The sequence below is a fragment of the Panthera pardus genome, unplaced genomic scaffold (assembly GCF_024362965.1).
Source record: "Panthera pardus isolate Hobbes unplaced genomic scaffold, ASM2436296v1 HiC_scaffold_24, whole genome shotgun sequence".
NCBI classification, from domain to species: domain Eukaryota; kingdom Metazoa; phylum Chordata; class Mammalia; order Carnivora; family Felidae; genus Panthera; species Panthera pardus.
The window spans coordinates 38,271,760-38,294,574 of NW_026526810.1; the positions used below are offsets into that span (position 1 = coordinate 38,271,760).

At 36.7% G+C, this 22,815-nt stretch overlaps 1 protein-coding gene and 1 non-coding gene across 8 annotated transcripts in view; both read right to left on the bottom strand.

The window, feature by feature from the left end:
• The window catches only part of RNF111 (ring finger protein 111), a 126,406-nt gene that overhangs the window by 11,450 nt on the left and 92,141 nt on the right, over nucleotides 1-22,815 (bottom strand). For all 7 annotated transcript variants that reach the window (XM_053889027.1, XM_019441960.2, XM_019441956.2 and 4 more), the window contains 5 exons: nucleotides 21,091-21,254; nucleotides 17,906-18,100; nucleotides 8,983-9,302; nucleotides 4,851-5,109; nucleotides 843-1,191 (listed from right to left, as the gene is read on the bottom strand). In XM_053889027.1, the coding sequence (XP_053745002.1) occupies nucleotides 843-1,191; nucleotides 4,851-5,109; nucleotides 8,983-9,302; nucleotides 17,906-18,100; nucleotides 21,091-21,254 (1,287 nt within the window). The remainder of the gene's footprint in view (nucleotides 1-842; nucleotides 1,192-4,850; nucleotides 5,110-8,982; nucleotides 9,303-17,905; nucleotides 18,101-21,090; nucleotides 21,255-22,815) is intronic.
• On the bottom strand, nucleotides 3,387-3,530 carry LOC128773111 (U4 spliceosomal RNA). The gene has a single exon (XR_008417395.1). It is a non-coding gene; the product is annotated as a U4 spliceosomal RNA (small nuclear RNA).

Here is a 22,815-nt window from a genome sequence, read left to right on the forward strand (position 1 = left end):
TGACCTATAAAACTCTATTTACAAAAACAGGCAAGCAGAATTAGAGCAATACAGTTTGCTACCATGAATTAGAAAATCATATCCCGACTTTTTAAAAGAAAACAAAAAGTTCATTTATATATAGTCTTTTCATGATGTTTGGAGAGTACAATACTTTAATATTTAAATTTATAAATAAACAGGTAAAGAATACTATTTTTTCAATGTCAGTTGTTGAAAATTCTACTAGTACTCTTCTTCCCTCTGGAATAAATCAAATTAAGTCTTGACAACTTTATATGTTGTTCCTCAGGATCATCAATTTTAACATGAATCTTTACCATGTGATATTGAAGAAACCGACAAGAGACTGGTTTACAAAAATAAATGACCCTGGGTCATACCCTGAAAATGGTTTGATTTCTTTAAGTAGCCTGATATTGACTTGTTTTGTCAAGCTACCTACAACTCAGGACAAGAAAAAGGAAGATTCTAGTTAGTAAAGAATAATTTCCGGGGCGCCTGGGTGGCTCAGTCGGTTGAGCGGCCGACTTCGGCTCAGGTCATGATCTCACCGTCCGTGAGTTCGAGCCCCGCGTCGGGCTCTGTGCTGACAGCTCCGAGCCTGGAGCCTGTTTCGGATTCTGTGTCTCCCTCTCTCTGACCCTCCCCTGTTCATGCTCTGTCTCTCTCTGTCTCAAAAATAAAAAAAAAAAAAATTAAAAAAAAAAAAGAATAATTTCCTAGTGAGCTGAGGATTCAGCATAGTTACATCACTTCTAAAGATTTTAGTTTTAAAAACTAACAGCAATAGAAGGAAGAGGAACACAGCGTGATCGTCTTTTAGAAAACAGAAAACATACGTTGGATGCTGCATCATCCTCCTCCTTTGAACTTCCATCCTCTGCATCACTTCATGAGGATGCAGTCTCTGTGCTGCAGGTGCCGCGGCTGGGATGTGGTGTGAGATTGGCTGGTGTGTGGGAGGAAGATGCTGAGGGATTGGTGCAGCTGTACTGGCTAAATGAGTCGGGGGTGGGGGTGCCACAGGGTGAGATGTTGCATGAGAAGATATCTGAGAATGGAAAGCATGTACAGGATGAGGAATAACATAATCCACTTGAGGTGGAGGCTGAGTCTGAGGAGGAGGGTTTCCATGAGAGTGGGGACAGGCAGAGGCTTGATGATGAAGTGGTCTTGTCAAGGAGGCATCTGTAAAAAAAATGTAGGCACCATGCAGTTGAGCATATATTGCTGTTACATATTCCTTTTGTAGTTTACAAACGTATTAGTACACGTTTAATTTTTATGGATACTGTATCAATGCTTGAGTCTGCTCAATTCTGCTTTACAACCTGCTTTCTTCTTTGAATAATCTTAGGTATCTTCTCATGTCAATATATATAGCTTCTCATGTCAATATATCACAGCTTCACAGCATTCTATTATAGGGATACACCAACATTTATTAGAGAAATCGCCATTGATAAAAATGGGAAACCCAACACTAAACATCTGTGTGTATGACACCTCTTGTACTCTTTCATACATATATGCACGAGTGCATGTGCACACGCGCGTGCACACACACACACACACACACACACACTACTCACGGTTTTTGTAGCATAAATTCCTATAAATAGTTCTTAGTCTGAGAAAATCTTTTAAAACTCAGATATCAGTCAACAAAATACCCTTCCCAAAAGGTTACTATAATTAATATTTCAGTGAACAGCATACAAGAATACCTGAAACCCTATACTACTAATTTTTTTTAATGACAGAGAAAAATCTTATATTTATTAACCACTTATATTTCTTCCCAGAATATCTATTCATATTCTTAGGCTATCATTCGCCTTTTTCTCAATGATTTACAAGTATTCTTTGTATACATGGAAAGTTTGTCATAATAAGGTATAAACATTTTTCCAAATTGTCTTCTGTTAATTTTGTTTTACCATATATGCAAGTTTTTTGCTTTTGTCAAATGTAGAATTGACACTTTCACAAATATGTAAATCTTGCTTTCCTTTATGATTACTAGTTATAGAGCACTACAAAGAGAAAAGGAACTTGAGGGTTCTTCTGGACAAGACTGCAAAGATATTCTTTTATTGCTGCTCTTCTCTCTCCCTGCCCCAGGCCACTTTTCCTGAGCTATAGTAAGAAGATGAAGGGGCATATTTGCAAAGAACCTGAAATGGAAATTAGCCTTAATAAAGATGGTTTCCCCCATTTCTTCGTTATGTTTCAAAGTGGCTGCTGAAAAGTCCCTCTGAAGAATACACATCTCTCTTACTGGAGGAGATATGCATCTTTTTGAGGTCTAAAAATATGTTTGTTTCTTCCTTGGATTTCAGCCTCAATTTCACTGTATTTGGAAGATTTTCTTGGAGTCTGGTATGGAAGTATAGCCATTCTCTAGTTTCATGACAGAAGAATTACCCTGAATTTTAATCCTTTTGATTCACCCTTTGTTCAGCATGAATGAATAGGTAAGCATGAACTCATTTCAACCACATTTTCAAAGGACACCTTACTAGCATGTATTTAAAGGAATTTTTAAGTGATTTTCTAAATATCATGTTTTCAAATCTAGGCTTTACTCCAAGCCTCCAAACTCAGTACCTGGGCATAAAAAAAGAAGTCGCTATGTTTTACCATTGTTAGCTATCTTTCCTCAAATTCAGAGCATTTTTTCCAGTTTCAATTCAAAGTTTTCAATTTCTATAGTCATTAGGCAAGAAATAATATTGACAAATATTACAAAATTTTAAAGTTTTGTTTCAGAATGAATCAATTTATTTAACTCTTCAGCAATCATTTCATTTTTCAGCTTTATTGAGATATGATTAACAAATACAATTATATATATTTAAAGTGTACAATGATGATTTGACATACATATACTTTGTGAAATGATTACCACAATCAGGTTCATTAACACATCCATTACCTCACAAGTTACCATCTTTTGTGTGTGTCTGGTGAAAGTTCAGCCATTACTATAATTCACTATATATTCCAAACAAAACAGATTGCTAACCACTGTAGAAAGGTGACATTCTGCATTCCCACAGACCATTTCCCTTCCTTCTCTATTTTATGTGTTCTTGACAGTTAAAAAAAAAAGTTCTTGATATTGTTTCCTGAAAGTTCAACATGTCACTTTGACCCAGCAGCAATTGCACTCCTAGAAGTTACCCTACAGACTAAAAAACTACAATGTGATCATCAACAGAGAACTGATTTAATATACAATGGGATATTATGAGGGTATTGAGAATAGCAACCTAGATTTTTATGTGCTAATATGGAAAAAAATCTAAGATGGACTATTAAAATATTTTTAAAAATGAAAAAAAAAAAACCAACAAACAGAGGCAAATAATATGTTATGATCCCACTTTTTTTTTTAAAGGAGAGACATATATATACTTTTGTGTGTACAAAGAAAACTTCTGAAAGGTTTTATAAGCTACAATTAGCAATAATTGTGCCTCGGATAAACCTCATTGGCTACGATACTGCCACTGTGCAAAGCTAGGTTTTATAAGCTACAAACAGTTGTCACCTTCGATGTATCAAGATAAGTGGTATGTGAGAAGGGCCGTTAACTTCTCATTTATGTCATTCTGTAGTTTGAACTTCTTACGATGTAAAGAAAGTTACTTTTATAATAAAAGTAAAACAAATTTAAATCTGAAACACTTCTTTATTAGGGCAAAATAGGTTCCCTTTAAATTGCTAAATATATTATTTTTTGGGAGGGGGAAGAAAACCACACATTTTGAGTTCCTAATAAAAGACAATCAATTAAAGATAAATATCAATAGGTATCACAAAACAGCCTGTACATTATACCAGTGCTCATACATATAGAATTTGCTCATTGGTCAATACTATGCAAAAACTGTTTCAAAACCTGTTTTCTAACTTATACTGTACATCTTAAGTTGTATTATTGAAAAGGTAAATGATATATCACCAGGTTTCACTGTACAAATTCTGGATTGACTCCAGCTGTGTGTGCAAAACCCAGATTTTTAAAATTATTGGAATGGAAGAAGAAGTCTAATGAGATATGTAACTGAAAATTATCCCTTGCATGTAATCAGAACAAAAGCAAATGTTCTTGCCAACTTCCTAATTTACTCCTGGCAGTGAATTTTCAGTGTTTGTTTGTTTTTTTTAAACCAAAGTATCTATTAAGTTTCCATTTGATTATTAGCCTGTAATATAACAAAGTAGTAAATATGTGTTGCACAGCCTAAGAGTATCTCTCATTTCTTATGATACTCAGATACCACACAGATTTCAATTTCTTCAGAAAAGCCACATCTGGCTGTATTAATTGCCTGCATCAAATGAATACAGAAATCTTTTTGCATTCGGCCAAGCTTTCTGTGCAGGTGTTCTCTCATATGCCTCAGCTGACCCTCAGAATTTTTAGTCAAAACTCACTTTCCTGTGCCTAGCAACAACTACTGAACTTTCAAATTGCCAGTTATTCCTAAAGGATAAATCTCAATCTCTTAAAATTTCCTTTCATAGGAATCTAAGGTGCCATTCAATGTACTTCAATTTCATGTATTAAAATGAAAATATTAAAATGTAAGAGACAAAATATAATACTTTTATTTCCTTGATGTTTTTAAACAACACCTGTTCTATTTAACTTAGAAGATTGTTTTGGGAATGCGGGGTGAAGAAAGAATGAAATGGAAAAAAATACACCCCAGTCTCAGGCCAAGGATATACCAAAAATGTACCAATTAGGATTAATGAAAGGTTATTTCATGGAGGAATGTACAATGGTTCATTTATAGGCCTCTAAGTTCTTTGCCTGTTAAGTTTATACTTACAAGGAGGTGGCATATAATGTCGACATGATGACAGTGAGGCTTGTGGAGGGGGCTGGGGCTGGGGCTGCGCAACCATGCTTGATCCATAGCCGTCTATGGATAATGGCTGACTCGGGGCAGCAGCAGCAGCCTGATGGCCAAAGATTGCAGCTCGGGAAGAAGAAACAGGGCAGCAGGGGTCAAATGCAGACGCTCCATGAAAACCACCACTTCCATGACTTCTGATACCATTGTTGCTCAGGTCTACTGGCAATGCCTGCTGTATAAAGAGGAACTGTATTTTATTTTTCTAAAGTTTGGTCCAAACACTGTTTCATGTTATATTATAAAAGTATTCCAAATGCAAACCAGAAAAATAGAATCTCTGAATTAAAAATTTCAAAATGGTGAAATTTTTAGTATGAAGACCTATTCAGTACAAAAAAAAAAAAAATACTATGTATATCCTGGATTGTAAAAACTGTAGTGGTTATATCAGTTTTTAAAACTCAAGCATAGGATCACGATACAAGATAAACAAAAATTAATTAATATATTATTTTAAGGTCCATTTCTCTTCCATCCTCTAGATCTTAGAGAGAAATAAACTTTAAAATAATACATCCATATTCTTCTTTACCCTCAAATTTTGATTATTAATTTAGGACTCCTTTGGAAAACATAAAACCACACCAATGAAGATTAAGGATTCAGGTAAAAGCTTGTCTGTCCTATTTCTGAACTGTGTATAGCAAGCACTCAACTAAAACTCTAATAACGCAAACATTATCCAAGACAATAAAGGGTGCAAGATTATTCAAGATGAACTATGAGCCAGCTATGCCTCATAACCTTTTCATTTACTAAAAAATTAAAAATACGATTTAAGACAAGTCCCTTTACTAAGCTGACAAATAAACCAGACTCTAGATTCCATGTCTATTCACCAGTAATTAAGTTTTTCCCCCAAAGCATTTTGAAAAGTCCTAAGAAAAACACTTCACTTGATCACAATCTACTCTAGGGCAGATTACAAAAACCAAATTGTCCCTTTGTATTCTTAAATAATTTATTTTTAACGTTTATTTATTTTGAGACAGAGAGAGACAGAGCATGAACGGGGGAGGGGCAGAGAGAGAGGGAGACACAGAATCGGAAGTAGGCTCCAGGCTCTGAGCCATCAGCCGAGAGCCCGACACGGGGCTCGAACTCACGGACCGCGGGATCGTGACCCGAGCTGAAGTCGGACGCTTAACCGACTGAGCCACCCAGGCACCCCAATTCTTAAGTAATTTAAATACAAGTTTTTAGTGTTGCGTATAGCTGTAATTTTAAAAATGTAATTAAAGGGGCACCTGGGTGGCTCGGTTGGTTAAGCATCCGACTTTGGCTCAGGTCATGATCTCACGGTCCGTGAGTTCGAGCCCCGCGTCAGGCTCTGTGCTGACTGCTCAGAGCCTGGAGCCTGTTTCAGATTCTGTGTCTCCCTCTCTCTCTGCCCCTCCCCTGTTCATGCTCTGTCTCTCTCTGTCTCAAAAATAAATAAACGTTAAAATTTAAAATAAATAAATAAATAAATAAATAAATAAATAAAATGTAATTAAAGAAAATAATAATTTGATGTTCTATTTGAAATTATATGCAAGAACTGTTCAATACTGGAAGCTGAGGAGCTGGAGATGAAGAAAGCTAGGGAACTGCATTTATTAGAGGCTGAAGTCACCCAGCAGTCCTTAGAGGAATCACAGTGGTCTCTGTACTTGCAATGGACTTCTGGCTCTAGGGATAACAGAAACAAAAGGAGCTCGGACTGTTAAAAGGGAAGGAGAATGATGGCTCAGGAGAAGCAGTGGGAAGGTGAAAAAGAACTCCTTTCTTCTTCCGTATCATGTGTCTACAATCAAGCAAACATCTGGGCTCTTTCTTTTGAGTTGGCAAATACAATGTATGTCCCTTGATTTGGGGAATAAGGCTTAAGAAAAATACTGTAAGATTGTGAATTTATATCCCTTCCCTATTTTCCTATTTAGGCTAAGATTTGGCAAATGGACTAGATTATCAACATACTATGAAGATGAGCAAATTTCCTATCTTTTTCTCCAGTCAGTGATTAAGAACACTCGCAGAGGGTGAGTAAAGTAGGGTGAATATCCTCCTAGAAGGAAATGAGGGTAAAGTTAAAAGTAAAGAATCAAAAGAGAAAGGGGAAAAAAACTACAAAGAGAACCCTCTTCACAATTCCAACAGTTCAGTCAATTCTTACTCTAGAAGGAAAAGAGTGGGTAAGCAAGATGGGTACAGAAATGCAAGTATTAATTTACAAAGGTGATAAGGAATGCAAAACACTAACTGAACTGTTCTCTCAAAAGAGAACGCTACATCCAAAGGAGCAGTAAAGGCTAGAGAGTCAAGTGACTGCGGAACCTTCTCTGCTATCAGGCCTAATCCTCCTCAACTTTTTCTGCCTACCCACAACCTGGCACTAATCGTAACACATCTACACAATCAGAAATCCTCAGATCAGTTTGCTCCCCCCACTCCTCCACCTCCTGTTGTGCCCACACAAGTCTCAACTGGAGATACCTGATGTTATCTCATGAGCATGTGGCTGATTTCAGAGGCCTCTAAATGTCTATATGAGTTCCAAATTGTTTTTACCGTCAAAACTTGACTTTCTTTTCTCCTTCATACCCATTATCACCACTGAATGCCTGATCCTTAATTTTCCCCAAGTTCTGTGTGTAGTCCAAATACCTCTATTAGATATAAGTGAGTAGGTTACATTTATATTACAATGAACAAAACTGTGAAAGAGATTCTATCTATAAATAACTCACTTGGGTTAAAAGAAAATGTTACATACACAATCTCTCAAACTAGTTGTATTATTTTATTAGTTCAACAAAAGAGTCTGTAAACAAAAGGCCCATATTTTAGTAGCCCTTGAATGAATATGGGAGCAGTCTGTAGATTTACTTCATCATTTTTCTACAATACTTATAAACTCCCCCTTTAAGCTCAAATTTCTAGTGAAAGAAAATTTTGCTTTTAAGCAAAACCTTTCATTCAGTCCACTACAAAGTTTTTCTTGATGCTTCCTCATTCCCAAGAGGCAGAACAGATTTAGATGATCAGTAGATGTTAATACTTAGAACTTTTACCAGAACCAAAACATCGTCTAAAATTTCTTTAATCATATTTCCTACTAAACCCTTTCTAATTTACTCTTGAAAAACAGCAGTTCATCTTTTGTTTTTTAAGTGAATGTCCCTCTCTCTTAGTTATTTTTAATCTGTCCGATCCAGGAGAGATAACCATCAAAATTTAAAAAGATGAAGCAAGTACTTTAGGAAAGGTCAGGGAATACAGACAAAGAGTGGCTCTGAATTTTCTTTTTGACTATTTTCTAGTATATGTCAGTTACAGCTTTACCTTGAGATTATGTTTTTTTAAGTATGTACCCACTCGGATTTATATCACAATTATACACAGAGATGACACAGCAAAAGTTAAAACAGCATATAATACATGACCTTCATTTACTCCATATGACCACCAATACTAATTTAATATTATTTGACATTTTAAGCACTCACCAATATCCACTAAATTACTTAACTAGAATTTCAATTTCCCATAAACTAAAAACCTCATCTGCTCCTGAGCAACCATGTCATTGGTTTGCATCTGAGAAGGCTGTTTATTTCTAGATGAGTGGAGATAAAAGGAAGCTCTAGAGTAAAAGCTGAAGGTAAAAAACTAGGAAAATTTCCCAATTTCTCATGAATCACGTTGACACTGTAATTTCAACACTCTGAAATAAAATTCCAAAGATCAGATTCACCTTATTTAACTACAAACACTAAAAACCATTTCAGAATAAAAAACAGTATCACTTCTAATTTTTTACATCCTTGATCCTCCCAATTAGTTGCAATAATTTAGACCATCGGAAAATCCTAGAGACTTAATTAAAAAAAAAAATCGCAAACCACGAAATTAGGCCACTTTTGCAAGGGCAATAGAAATGACTTTTTTAGTATATAAAATGCATCATTAGTATTGTTCTTCCCCCCCCCCCCCCCCCCCCCCCGCCCAAGGAAAGCACAATTTTTAAAAATTAAGAAAGAAACATTTATCAAATTCCACATACCTGGTCATGATAGCTGGTACCAGAACTACTATTGGCTCCACAAGGTGCTTGTACTTGTGGAGGTCTTTCCACAGGGCAAGTAGGATCACTAAAGGAGGGAGAAACAGGGACAGCCGGGTGGGGAGTATGATGGTGGTGGTGATGATGCTGAAAATGGTGGCCATGCTGCTGAAAGCAACTTGTGTGTGGATGTCCTAATGCATGGTGATTCTGTGACGACCCTCCACATGGTGAGTGCTGGGGACAGCAGGAAGGTAACCTTGGCATTGCAGGAGGGCCAGCTTCTGTTACAGCACTAGATGCAGTTCTCCTCGAGTCATCTTGAAATAAACAGAAATGCACAGAACAATCAAATAATCAGGTATCACTGTGTAAGTAATAGGTACTGTGTACAAGTAAATAAAGAGCTAAAAGAATGTTAATTGAATTCCAATCTCTGTAGGGGCACCTGGGTGGCTCAGTAGGTTGAGTGTCCAGCTGTGGCTCAGGTCATGAACTTGCAGTTCACAGGTTCAAGCCTCGCGTCAGGCTCTGCTGACAGCTTGGAGCCTGGAGCCTGCTTTGGATTCTGTGTCTCCCTCTCTCTCTGTACCTCTTTCTCTCTCTCTCTCTCAAAAATAAAAAAAAAACATTAAAAATTTTTTTTTAAAAATTCAAATCTCTGTAAATAAGAATATGATAGTACCACATTCTTAATATGCATATCATATAATTTCAGGCAGTGATCTTCAATGGGATTTTTCTGAAAGCCTAAATTCTTCAGAAGGCTCATATCTACCATGATATTTAAACATGGAAAGAGATCATCTTTTCCTAGGTCATAACAAATGATTAACTTTAAATTGAATTTAAAACATTCCAGGTGGCTCAGTCGGTTAGGTGTCTGACTCTTGATTTTGGCTCAAGCATGATCTCAGTTCGTGGGATCAAGCTCCAAGTCAAGCTCTACACTAACAGCATGGAGCCTGCTTGGAATTCTCTCTCTCCCTCTGTCCCTCCCCACCCCCACAAACTCTCTCAAAATAAATAAATGAACTTGCATGATTGTTTTTGGAAAAGGTTATGATCCTCTAAGTAGGAAACACTGGAGTCCTGATGATGCTCTCTGCCACATGCCCAGAGTTATTTTGAAGGTATGTTCTTCCATGCCAGAAGAACTACAAAAGTGCCCTGAGAAAGTCTACCCCAGTGCTTCAAACTCACCTAAAAAACAGCACCCTTTCCCCAAGCTGCATATTATGTGGAAACCATATAAAACAGATAAAATTGGAGATAAAAATTTTTACTTAAAATATAAAAATCAGAGAAGTGGGGAGCCTAGAGCCCTAGCCTTCCCCCTGCAAACATCAGCCTCTTCCTTTCCCCGCCTGACTCCTAAGCCATCTCCTCAGAACCCTTAGGATTCTGGAGGACCACTGTTCTGGCTCTATTTCTAGAGTAACCAATACCAGGGATACCCTGCTCCTATTTGGCCCATAGAACCTAGCCAACCTCTTCTGGGTCAATTTTCCAATTTGGAATCTTCTAGTTACTCACAAACAATACGAAAATCCAACCCAAACTAGCTAAAATAATAAAGGGAATTTACAGGCTCACAAAAATGAATCTGGGTGGGGTGCTTCAGGCTCTGGTTGATATGTCTGATTGCAGCAAACCTCCCTGTAATTCTCCCAAGCCTGCCCTCTCATACATGTCCTAACCTGCCTTTCCTGATTCTCTTCTGGGCAAGGTCTGTGATCCAAACCCTGTTAGGGGTTAGTATCTCCATTCAAAATCTCTGTACATTGTTTTTCTCCAAGCTCCTAGTCTGTCCTATTTGGGCTAATTTCTTGTACTCTATTGTAAAGGTTCTTAATCTTAGAACTGTACTTCAGGAATCTGTGAACTTGGATAGGAAAAAAATTTCTTTTTTTTTTTTTTTTTTTTTGCCTTCCAGAATTAGCACTACCTTATTAGCATCAGTTGAGATGTTAAACATCACAAATAATTTGTAACCAAAAAAAAAAAAAAAAAAAAAAAAAGAGAGAGAGACAAAAAGAAGGTCAAGGTACCTTTTTCTTTTAATGTTTATTTATTCTGAGAGAGAGAGAAAGAGAGAAAGGAAGAACATGAGCGAGAGGAAGAGGGGCAGAGAGGGAGAGAGAATCCAAAGCAGGCTCTGCACCACAGCACAGAGCCCAACACGTGGCTCGATCCCATGAACCATGAGATTGTGACCTGAGCTGAAATCAAGAGTTGGACATTCAACTGACTGAGCCACTCAGGCGTCCCATGTGTTGTTTACTTTTATAACATAAATTATGGCAGATTCAAAGTCTGTTCCATAATTATGTCACTTTCATTCATTTGCATTCCATTTTCTTACATAACATGGACAAAGTTACAACCAGCTTATCAGGAACAGACCATGATCAACAGGCTATCTTTGCTATGCTGAATCAAACATTAATTATTTTCTATATGGTGTAATATTTGTAGCAATAACTATTATGTAACTTTACTTCTGGCAACATTTTAAGCGTTTTATCTCAGCTCCCATGCCAAAACAGTGTACAAATGAGTATCATTTATTGTGTTACTTTATAAAAAAGGATTAAAACCTCTGGAACACTAAATCCATTCAGCGGGTAGACTAAATGACCTTCCAATTCAGATGCTTTTAATTTTCAAATCCGGTTATTTAAGGATTATGTGGAACTCTAAAATTTAGGAGAAGAGTGTATAACCAGAGCAAAAAAGATGTGTAGACTAGTAAGGCTGTGACTGAAGTGACAGGATATTTATTCGTTCAGAAAGAACTTGCCTTCATTGTCTTCAAATATTTCTAATATAAAAATCCGAGTGAGAGAAGAGGAAGCATAATGACTATAATATATTTACAGCTGAATACATATTTAAAGGGTCATATCACTAACAGTTCAGCCTCAAAAAGAAGACTGACCTTATGGTTCTACTTCTTAGGGTACAGTTTGGCTTCCCATTAAATTAGTAATCTATTTTCTTATAGTAGAGAGACTCTTTGTTGCCCAAACAGGCTAGGAATCCTAAGTAAAGGCAACTGAATCTCCTCTTGTTCGAGATTACTGACCAAGGAAAATTGCCATACATTAGAAGTGAAACACAAAGATCTAATCAAATAAAACACTTCCTTTTTATTAAAATCAGCCCACAGAGTGTCCTCTAAAACTGGCCAATAACAAACCTGCACCAGAGAAATAAATTCCACAGCTCAGTAACATCAAGCTGGTTAAAGTATTTTCTTGTAATTCTAGCAGGATTACTGAGATGTATTCATGCATTTATTCATTCATTTGGCAAGGCTTACACATACTAATGGCATGGTAAAGGATCTACAAAAGGCACTGGAAAATACAATGGTGAAAATGAAAGCCCTGGTCTTTAAAATAACTTGTGCTGTTGTCTACCTCTGTTGTTTTATCTCCAGCAACTAGAAATAGGCGTGCACAATGTAGGTGGCTCAATAAGCCCTTGCTAAATATAAGTTAGCCTCACAAGGGGAAAGAGGCATGATGGAGCTAAGTGCTAAGAAGAGAGTAACTTGATCTTTAGTCCTCAAGGAGATCACCATCAAGTATGGAAACAACGTAAGATTTAAATCAACCAGCATTATAACAGCAGCACTGGGTTCTAATATAGCACAGAGCAATGCTGCCCCCCAGGGAACATATGGTAACACCTGGGGACATTTTTGGTTGTCACAACTGGAGGGGAAGTGGTACTACTAGTATTTAGTAGGCAGAGGCCAAAAATGCTGCTAAATATCCTACAATGCACAAGAACACCTCCCCCCCACCCCCCAATACAAAGGACTGTACAACACAAAGACAATAACGTCAGGGTTCAGAAATTCTGGCAGGAAGGAAGAGTGCAGGCTCCAAACCAGACTTCCTAGGTTTGAATTCTTGCTCTACTACCATATAACCATAGGCAAGTAACTTCACCTGTAAAATGAGAGGAATAATAGAATCTGCCTTGTAAGTTATCACAAAAATCAGTTAATACAGATAAATCATGGACTAACATTATAAGCTCAACAGATGTTAGCTATTATTATCCACTAGAACGTTAGTTCTGTTAGGACAGAGAATTTATGTTTTGTTCCCAGTGCCTAGGACAGTGCCTGATTATTAGTGTGTAATCAATAAACACATCTGAATAAATGAATATATAAGATATGCATGCACGAAACAAGAACACATGGAAAAGCCAGACAAATGATGAGCTGCCTGGGCATGTTGAGTTTGAGGTGACTAAAGAATGGTCCAGAGGAGATGTCCAATAGGCAGCTGGATATAAAAGTTTAAAACAAAGAGAGGGCTCTGGAAACACAAAATGTAAGGTCACTGGCATACTGCACAAGGTAGTTGAAAACGTGCAGTTATGAGATGGGCCAGGGAAAAAGGATATGAACAAGGCTGTGGGAGAAAACAGAGATGAGATTACTGCCAGGTTTTTTAACATCATGTTTGTTTTAACAAGAGTCAGAAGCAAGTTAAAGAAAGGAGTTTAAGATACAGAAGACCCTTTTAAGTGCATACAGACTTGACACAAATGTACACATGCATACTAAGATCATGGAACCAATAAAGATGCTGAAGACATAGAGAAGATAACTGTTAAAGCAAGGTCAAGGACACAAGAAGGGACAAGAGGTAGAGGATGAATAAAGGGACTGGAAGGGATGGGAAAGAGTTAAAGGACCAGGAATTAGGAGAGAAGGATAGATATAAAGGTTTTCATGGAGGGCTGGAAGTTATGAGTGCTCGAGAACCTTCATTTACTTTTTATTTTTCCCTGGGGAAATCACAGTTTTGAGGAGAATGAGAAACTTTTGGAAGGCAGGAAGAAGGAAGGAGAAGAAGGACAGGGAATTAACTGAGATACATCACCCTATGGCAACTTATTACCAAAAGCCCAAGATTAGATTCCATAAATTTATGAGGCACCAATCTGCCTAGTTCTATGATTTTCACCAGTCGCATCTAAAAACCTCGATAGGAGTAGTTAGATGGCTTGAATGATTCAAGGTTGGAAATATACAAGAAGGTGCAAAGTAAAGAACAGAATCTAAAGAACTCTACAGAACAAGTTCTATAGAGTCTTAGCAGGAAATGAAGCCAGCAGAACTGAGTGCTCCTAATATAGTCTGAATATCTGTATGTACTTCTATCAGGTTTATACAGAAAACAATTTGGCCTGGAACAAGATTCCCCTAGTCCAGAGAAATACAACACAAACAAATCTATCCCAAAGGTAATCATCAATATAGGTAAAATAGTATCATGAGAAAACCATTCAGGTAGTAATGTCATCACTATGTTAGATATAAAATGTGAATTCTGAGCAACAAGAGTCTTAAAAAATAAATAGAGATAAAAGCTTTGAGACAGAATTGAAATAAAGTTGGGACTGTGTCACATAAAACCTAGACAAGAGAGTACATAAAGCTACCAGGGGAAAGGAGTGAATGAGAAAAGTTCAAATCTTTGCCTCAAATATTATTATTGACTTTGATGAAAGTATTTAACTTCCAGATGTCTTCATTTCTGAAATGGGAAGAGTTACATTAACAAGAAAGTTTTTAAGGATTAAATAATAATATATAAAACAATACAGAAGACACTCAGTATAGTACTTGGGAAAGAGTATACACTCAATAAATGAAATAAAAATTAGCCCATTTCATTTCTGCCTACATTTTTTTTTCAAAGAATACAGTATTTAAAAGACACTTTTGGGAAACCTCCTTGGATTCTGGTTTCCACTCTCAATTTCCCACAGAAGGGAGACCTAATCCAGCCACAAGCAATTTCCTAATCTATTCAATGTAACTTATGAGAATATTGTAAAAAGGAAGATACTATGAAAAGTAAAAAATAGGGTGCCTGGGTGGCTCAGTTGGTTAAGCATCCGACTTCAGCTCAGGTCATCATCTCCCGGCTTGTGAGTTCAAGCCCCACATCGGGCTCTGTGCTGACAGCTCAGAGCCTGGAGCCTGCTTCAGATTCTGTGTCTCCCTCTCACTCTGCCCCTCCCCAAAATAAGAGAGAATCTTATTTTGAGTCTCTCTCAAAAACAAACATTAAAAAAATAAAACTAAAAAATGATAGCATAAGGTGGTCTCATTATTAATGCTCATAGATATAGTCAATCTATGAGATACAGGGTCTATAATATCGCTGTTAATAAATGGTCAGCAAATTCCTATCTCTGTGCCATTGTCCAGGAAACAAAGAAGGCTAGCTTAATGCTCAGTTAAACATCTCATAGGAAAATAAATAAATCAATCAATAAATAAATAAACATCTCATAGGAGAAAGTACCAGAGGTATCATTGCTAACTGAAACATAGTAATGTGAGGTAAGAGCTGAAAACACTTAATGACATACAGGAATATCTTTGTGACCCTGGATTAGGAAATGGTTTCATAGATATGACATCAAAAGAACAAAAAACAAACAAAAAAAAAGAAACTGAGAAAATGGATATCAAGCTTTTTTAAAAACCCCTATCCTCATTTTCAATTGTTTTTGAGGACATACTTAGGAGTCAGATTGTAGGTCATATGATAACTATGGTTTAACATTTTGAGGAACTGCCAAAGTGTTTTCCAAGGCAGCTGCACCATTTTACATTTCCACCAGATGTTCATTAGGGTTCCAATTCCTCTACATTCTTGTCAACACTGGCTATTTTCTGATTTCCTGTTCTTTGGTTGTTGTTTTTTTGTTTTTTTTTTTTTTTTGAGTAACAGACATCCTGATGAAGATAAAGTAATACTTCTCTGTGGTTTTGATTTGCATTTCTCTAATAACTAAGTATGCTGTTTTCATGTCCTTCTTGATTAACTGTGTATCTTCTTTGGAAAAATACCTACGCAAATTCTCTGCCCATTTTTAAACTAGGGTTATCTGTCTTTTAATTGTTGAGCTGTGTGAGTAAGCTCTTTATATATTCTGGATACTAGACCCTTATCAAATATATGATTTTCAAGTATTTTTCTTACACTCTGTAGGCTGTCTTTTCACTTTCTTTTTTTTTTTAATGTTCTTTCATTATTTCATTATATATTTTGCTATTTTTACATTGTTCATTTTGTCTTTTTGTTACCCCTTTTTTGGAGTCATGGTGGATATTGCAGAGACTCATAGTTTGATATATATTACAAATATTTTCTCTTGATTTTTAATTTTTGCTTACGTTATGTATCAGGACCTGTATTTTTTTTTTTCTTTTTAGAGAGCAAGTGGCCAGGAGGTGGGGAGAGGGAAAATGGGAGAAGGGGAGAGAGAGAATCTTAAGAAGGCTCCATGCCCAGCACATGAGTACAATGCCAGACTGTTTCATGACCCTGAGATCATGACCTGAGTCAAAATCAAGAGTTGGATGTGCAACCGACTGAGCCACTTAGGTGCCCTTGGCCCATATATTTTAAATTTTTATGCAGTCACTTCTGTCATTCTTTTCCTTTATTTTCCAGAGTTGTATTTATTTATTTATTTTTTAGTTTTATTTATTTTTAATTTATATCCAAGTTAGCATATATTGCAACAATGATTTCAAGAGTAGATTCCTTAATACCCCTTACCCATTTAGCCCACCCTCCCCCACAACCCCTCCAAGTAACCCTCTGTTCTCCATATTTAAGTCTCATATGTTTTGTCCCCCTCCCTGTTTTTAAATTATTTTTGTTTCCCTTCCCTTATGTCCATCTGTTTTGTATCTTAAAGTCCTCATATGAGTGAAGTCATATAATATTTGTCTTTCTCTAATTTCGCTTAGCATAATACCCTCCAGTTCTATCCACGTAGTTGCAAATGGCAAGATTTCATTCTTTTTGATTGCCGAGTAATACTCCATTGTATATATACATACCACATCTTCTTTATCCATTCCTCCAGTGATGGACATTTGGGCTCTTTCCATACTTTGGCTATTGTTCATAGTGCTGCTATAAACATTGGGGTGCATGTGTCCCTTCGAAACAGCATACCTGTATCCCGTGGATAAATACCTAGTAATGCAATTGCTGGGTCGTAGGGTAGTTCTATTTTTAATTTCTTGAGGAACCTCCATACTACTTTCCAGAGTGGCTGCACCAGTCTGCATTCCCACCAGCAGTGCAAAAGAGATCCTCTTTCTCCGCATCCTCGCCAACATCTGTTGTTGCCTGAGTTGTTAATGTTAGCCATTCTGACAGGTACAAGGTAGTATCTCATTGTGGTTTTGATTTGTTTTTCCCTGATGATGAGTGACGTTGAGCATTTTTTCATGTGTTGGTTGGCCATGTGGATATCTTCTTTGGAGAAGTGTCTATTCATGCCTCTTGCCCATTTCTTCACTGATTATTTGTTTTTTGGGTATTGAGTTTGAGAAGTTCTTTATAGATTTGTGGATACTAACCCTTTATCTGATATGTCATTTGCAAATATCTTCTCCCATTCCATTGGCTGCCTTTTAGTTTTGCTGATTGTTTCCTTCGCTGTGCAGTAGCTTTTTATCTTGATGAGGTCCCAGTAGTTCATTTTTGCTTTTGTTTCCCTTGCCTCTGGAGACACATTGAGTAAGAAGTTGCTGTGGCCATGTCTTTTCACTTTCTTGATAATGTTTCTGATGTACAAAAGTTTTACATTTTGATGAAGTTCAATTTACCTATTTTTTCTTTTGTTGCTCTTATTTTTGGTCAGCCATTTCATTCTCACTGATCTCTTTCAGTTGAGCTATGACACTTTGGTAATATATAGCACACAAACTGAAATATGAAATCATAGTCTAATTCTAAAGACATTATTTTGCTCACATAGGATTTATTCTACAAATATGCTCTTGCTAATATAGCAACAAGAATACTTTTCCTAAAAAGAGTAATGAAAAATGGTGCTCCCCCACTTTATTACATACCTCCTATGGAAGTACCAGTCATGCTATTGCTTGTAAGAGTAGCTGAAGTCTCTGACACTGTGGGGGGTTGACTACCAGTGACAGCTGAAGCAGTATCAGAGGCCTGCTCAGAGGTAGATGGATTTGAATTGTTAATGGAAGTGCTTGTGGTTTGTGATTCCATTCTTGCAGAAGTGGTTGGTACTACAGTAGGTTCTGCAAAATACAAAATGTTTAATCAGCATTTCAAAATAGATCAGGTAATGGGTTATATTTTAATTCATGGTAACATTTTTATAATTATTAAACTTTAAAAGCTTTCATAAAGCTAGCATGCAACATTAAAATGACATGCTACTAAAATACAATTACTGCATTAAAAAAAATCAACATATATGCATATTCTAACATTCAGGTGATTACCACAGTCTTTTGGGTAACAATTATGTAAATTTTCTGATCACAAAGGAGAAAATGAGAAAAGGAAAGTAAAAGCTCCTTTACTATTTTCATATACATTGTCACAGGCTATCAGACCAGTATTACAAATTACACTTTCTCTGGTACAGAATGAATTCTAGAGTCAGACTGCATGGACACTACAGTCATAGATAAGTTACTTAAACACTCTCCATTTCCTCGTCTGTAGAACTGGGAAAGTACAGAATTTTCCTCACACAACTATTGTTAGGATAAACTGAGGTCACACATATAAAGCACTCTGTATAATGGTTTACATATAGGAACTACTTAAACATTAGCTATGATTTTTAACACTGTGTTCGTCTCTTTCTTACATGCCTTTTTCAAAAATTTGTTTGCAAATATTGATAATCATCAGTGCTTTCCAACAAAAGTAAAATTTTTGTAGAAAGTAAAAGAAATTTCAGGCAGATTTTTCTTTTTTTTCAAATTTATTTTTTAAATATACATCCAGGTTAGTTAGCATATAGTGCAACAATGATTTCAGGAGTAGATTCCTTAATGCCCCTTCCCTGTTTAGCACATCCCCCCTCCCACAACCCCTCCAGTAACCCTCTGTTTGTTCTCCATATTTAAGAGTCTCTTATGTTTTGTCCCCCTCCCTGTTTTTATTTTTGCTTCCCTTCCCTTATGTTCATCTGTTTTGTATCTTAAAGTCCTCATATGAGTGAAGTCATACGATGTTTGTCTCTTAATTTCACTTAGCTTAATACCCTCTAGTTCCATCCATGTAGTTGCAAATGGCAAGATTTCATTCTTTTTGATCAGGCAGACCTTAACTTATGTACAAGTTATATTTCCGACTGAAAACAGTTGTTTAAAAGGTGAAAATAAGTCTGTCCAAAGCACAGTCACAACAATTAGATCTGAGAAGGGACTCTCTTAATGTGATACAGAATGAGAGGATAAACTATTCTATACAATGCAGTGTGCTGAGGGGATTCCTGAAACACAAATAGTGCCTGCTGATCTACATGGGACACTGTACTCTGGATGCATAAACAAATATATTTCCTTATACATAAAAAGGGGAGGAAGGAACCTCTGTTTATTGGCAAATGGTATTTAACATTTTGACCTTAGCAGTATTGACAGTTTGGGCTGGGTAATTTTCTGCTAGAGATGGGAGTCAGTACCGGCACGGCTGTCCTGTGCCTTTTAGGATGTTTAATGGCATCCTGGGCCTCAACCCATTAGACATTAGCAGTACTCTTCCCCAACTGTAAGAACCAAAAATGTCTGCAGATATTGCCAAATATCTTCAGGGGCACAAAATGGTCAGCACTTAAGAACCATTGGTCTAACTGATATACTTAATATTTTGGACTTACTTTTAATAAGATAGATGTCTTCCAATGAGAGAAACTAGTAGGGAGAAGAAGGCATCTAATGATCACTGGAATACTTATAACCCAGTGAAAGTATTCTGGTCGAACTAATTCCAATGGGTTAAAAGACTACTCTGTCACCTTTTCCTATTTACTGGCTGGCAGACATCACAGGGAAAACACACAGAGTTTCCAACATAGTAATCCTAATTTAATTAACTTTGAGTAATCTTAAATGAATCCCTAATATATTAATCACTGTCTTACAGACAATTTATGGCACTTCAAAATAAAAGCTGAGACATGGTTCAATGAAATGCAGGTAATAGGAGTAAATTACCTCTCCATAAACATCTTAATTCAAAGTAGTCATACACTGAAAGCTTTGATCACCCAAGCTGCAAACAATCCATACAAGAGCTGATTGTACCAGGCCTTTCTTTCTACCTATCTTATGTATCCTTCCTCCAATTTAAAGCTAACAAATTCATATAAGGCTTATCATCTTCTTTTCAGGAAATTATGACTGACCATTTCCTTCTAAGATGTAACTAACTACTATCTGAGGGTAATTTTCACTTAAGTGGGAAAATCTACACCTAAATATTCATATATTCATACATGCTACCACTTTCCTTCACCTGTTTTCCAATTCTAGCTTTCTTTTCTTAGTTACTTGGATGCAGTTGTAAGCCGAAAGAAAACACCACAGCCAAGAAGCACAAAGGTACTGGTAATATTAGAGGATAGCATAATTTTTAAAGCAATTCTGACATTTCAAATAACCAGTATTAACCACGTAAATTCAAATTATGTTGCTTTTCTGTTGTATTTAAAAAGTGTCATTTGTATTTTTCTTTTTTTAATGTTTATTTATTTTTGAGAGAGAAAGAGCATGCAAGCAGGAGATGGGCAGAGAGAGAGACACAGAATCTGAAGCAAGTTCTAGGCACTGAGCTATAAGCACAGAGCCTGACATGGGGCTTGAACCCATGAATCGCGAGATCATGACCTGAGCCAAAGTTGGACACTTAACCGACTGAGCCACCCAGGCATCCCTGTCACTTCTATTTTTCATAGCAAAGTTAAAGCATGACAATAATATTATAAATTAAAGTAATAGGTAAGTCTGAAGGTAGCTCAAACTACCACCTGTAAAAAATAGTTTTTTCCTAAGAAAATAACTACTGAGCAACAACAATGAAAGAATTTTAGGCACAATTTATAAACTGAGGTATTTATATCAAGTGAAAAATAAGATTAGAATATCCAAAAACTTTCCAGTAGTTTAATAATATTAACAGGAAGTGGCAGGAGTTTCATTTTAGGAGCTTCAAAGGTATCTGATTTTATCAGTTCTCTTCCTAATTCTACACTGTTACTAATCCAACTTACCATCTTCATCAACAGTAAGGTCCACAACTTCTGCTGCATTTTGCCTCAAGGGTTGAATAACAGTAGAGATCCTACTGCGGTTCCGTGGCTCCTGTGGCCGACTTGTATGAGAATTTGAACCTTGGCTCCAATGAGATCTGGAGTGTCCAAGAGTTGAACGAGACCTTAAATGACATCAATATTAAATTAGTAAACATAAAAAAATGAACAAGAATTTTAGTTCTTAAGAAATCATAAGCCTTTCTTACAAAACATGTTGTGAAGTTCAAGTTATAAAGTTTCTTCTCCAAGGAAATAATGGTAACAGAATTAAAAATTATGACTAGCACAATGCCTGGCATTCAATAAAACATTTGCTGAATGAAATGTTCAACAAATGTTCACCAACCAACTGACCTGAGAATATGTGAAATGATATGTGAGACCAATCACTGGTATAAAATACAGGATTCTGTTTCAAGAATGCTGCTCTCTTTTCAATGGTTATTTTGAATACTCACCGGGTTGTAATCCAGTATTTACATTTTATTTAATACCTGAAATTATTCACCACAGGTAAAGTAACAAAAACATCAATATGTTAAACATTAAATAACACCCACACAATCTTGTATGTTGAATCCAGACTGAATTTGCAAAACATGGCTTTGAGAGTCCTAAACCAAGATAAGTTTCCGGTATTGTCCTAAGAAAGATTCAAGGTGGGGCACCTGGGTGGCTTAGCTGGTGAAGTATCCAACTTCAGCTCAGGTCATGTTCTCACGGTTTGTGGGTTCAAGACCCATGTCGGGCCTTGTGCTGACAGCTCAGAGATTAGAACCTACTTCAGATTCTGTGTCTCCCTCTCTGCCTGCCTCTGTCCCACTCATGCTCTGTCTCTGTCTCAAAAGTAAATAAACATTTGAAAAAATTTTTTTTTAAAGATTCAAGGCACCAGAGATTTTCTGGGATTAGGACAGGTAAGGATAGTTACAGCTAGTTTACTAGTTTGGTAGTCATAAGAAACATCACTTGTTTGAGCCACTTTATGCTTTGTTTGTTTTTGAGAGAGAGAGAGACAGAGAGAGCACAAGCAGGGGAGGGGCAGAGAAAGAGAGGGAGACAGAATCTGAAGCAGGCTCCAGGCTCTGAGGTGTCAGCACAGAGCCCAACACGGGGCTCGAACCCACAAACTGTGAGATCATGACCTGAGCCAAAGTTGGATGCTTAACCGACTAAGCCACCCAGGCACCCCCACTTTATGCTTTTAAAGCATGTAACCACAAACCCTCAACACCTAACACTGATATCATCTTTTATTAAGTGCATCGTGTTGTATTCCACTAAATTATCTCTAAGTATTAAAAAAAAACTCAAGGATTCAGTATAATAGTCTGAACTGAGGGTTCAGAGGGATATTATTCAAGATTCAGGAGAAAAATAAGTGTTTTAAAAAGGTGGGGCTTATGAGTTGATTTTTTTCCTCTTGCCCAAACTGAATGTAAAACTGCTTAAAGATTATTGTCAGGGGCACCTAGCTGGCTCATTTGGAAGAATATGAAACTCTTGATATTGGGGTTGTGAGTTCAAGTCCCACGTTGGGTATAGAGATTATTAAAAAAAAAAAAAAATTATCTTTAAGAAAAAAAAAGAAGCTTATTGTCAGCTTGTATGGAAAGGGTGAACCAGATCCGTTAATATATAGTCATCAGGGATGTAGGCTTGACCACTCAGAAAAGAACCGGG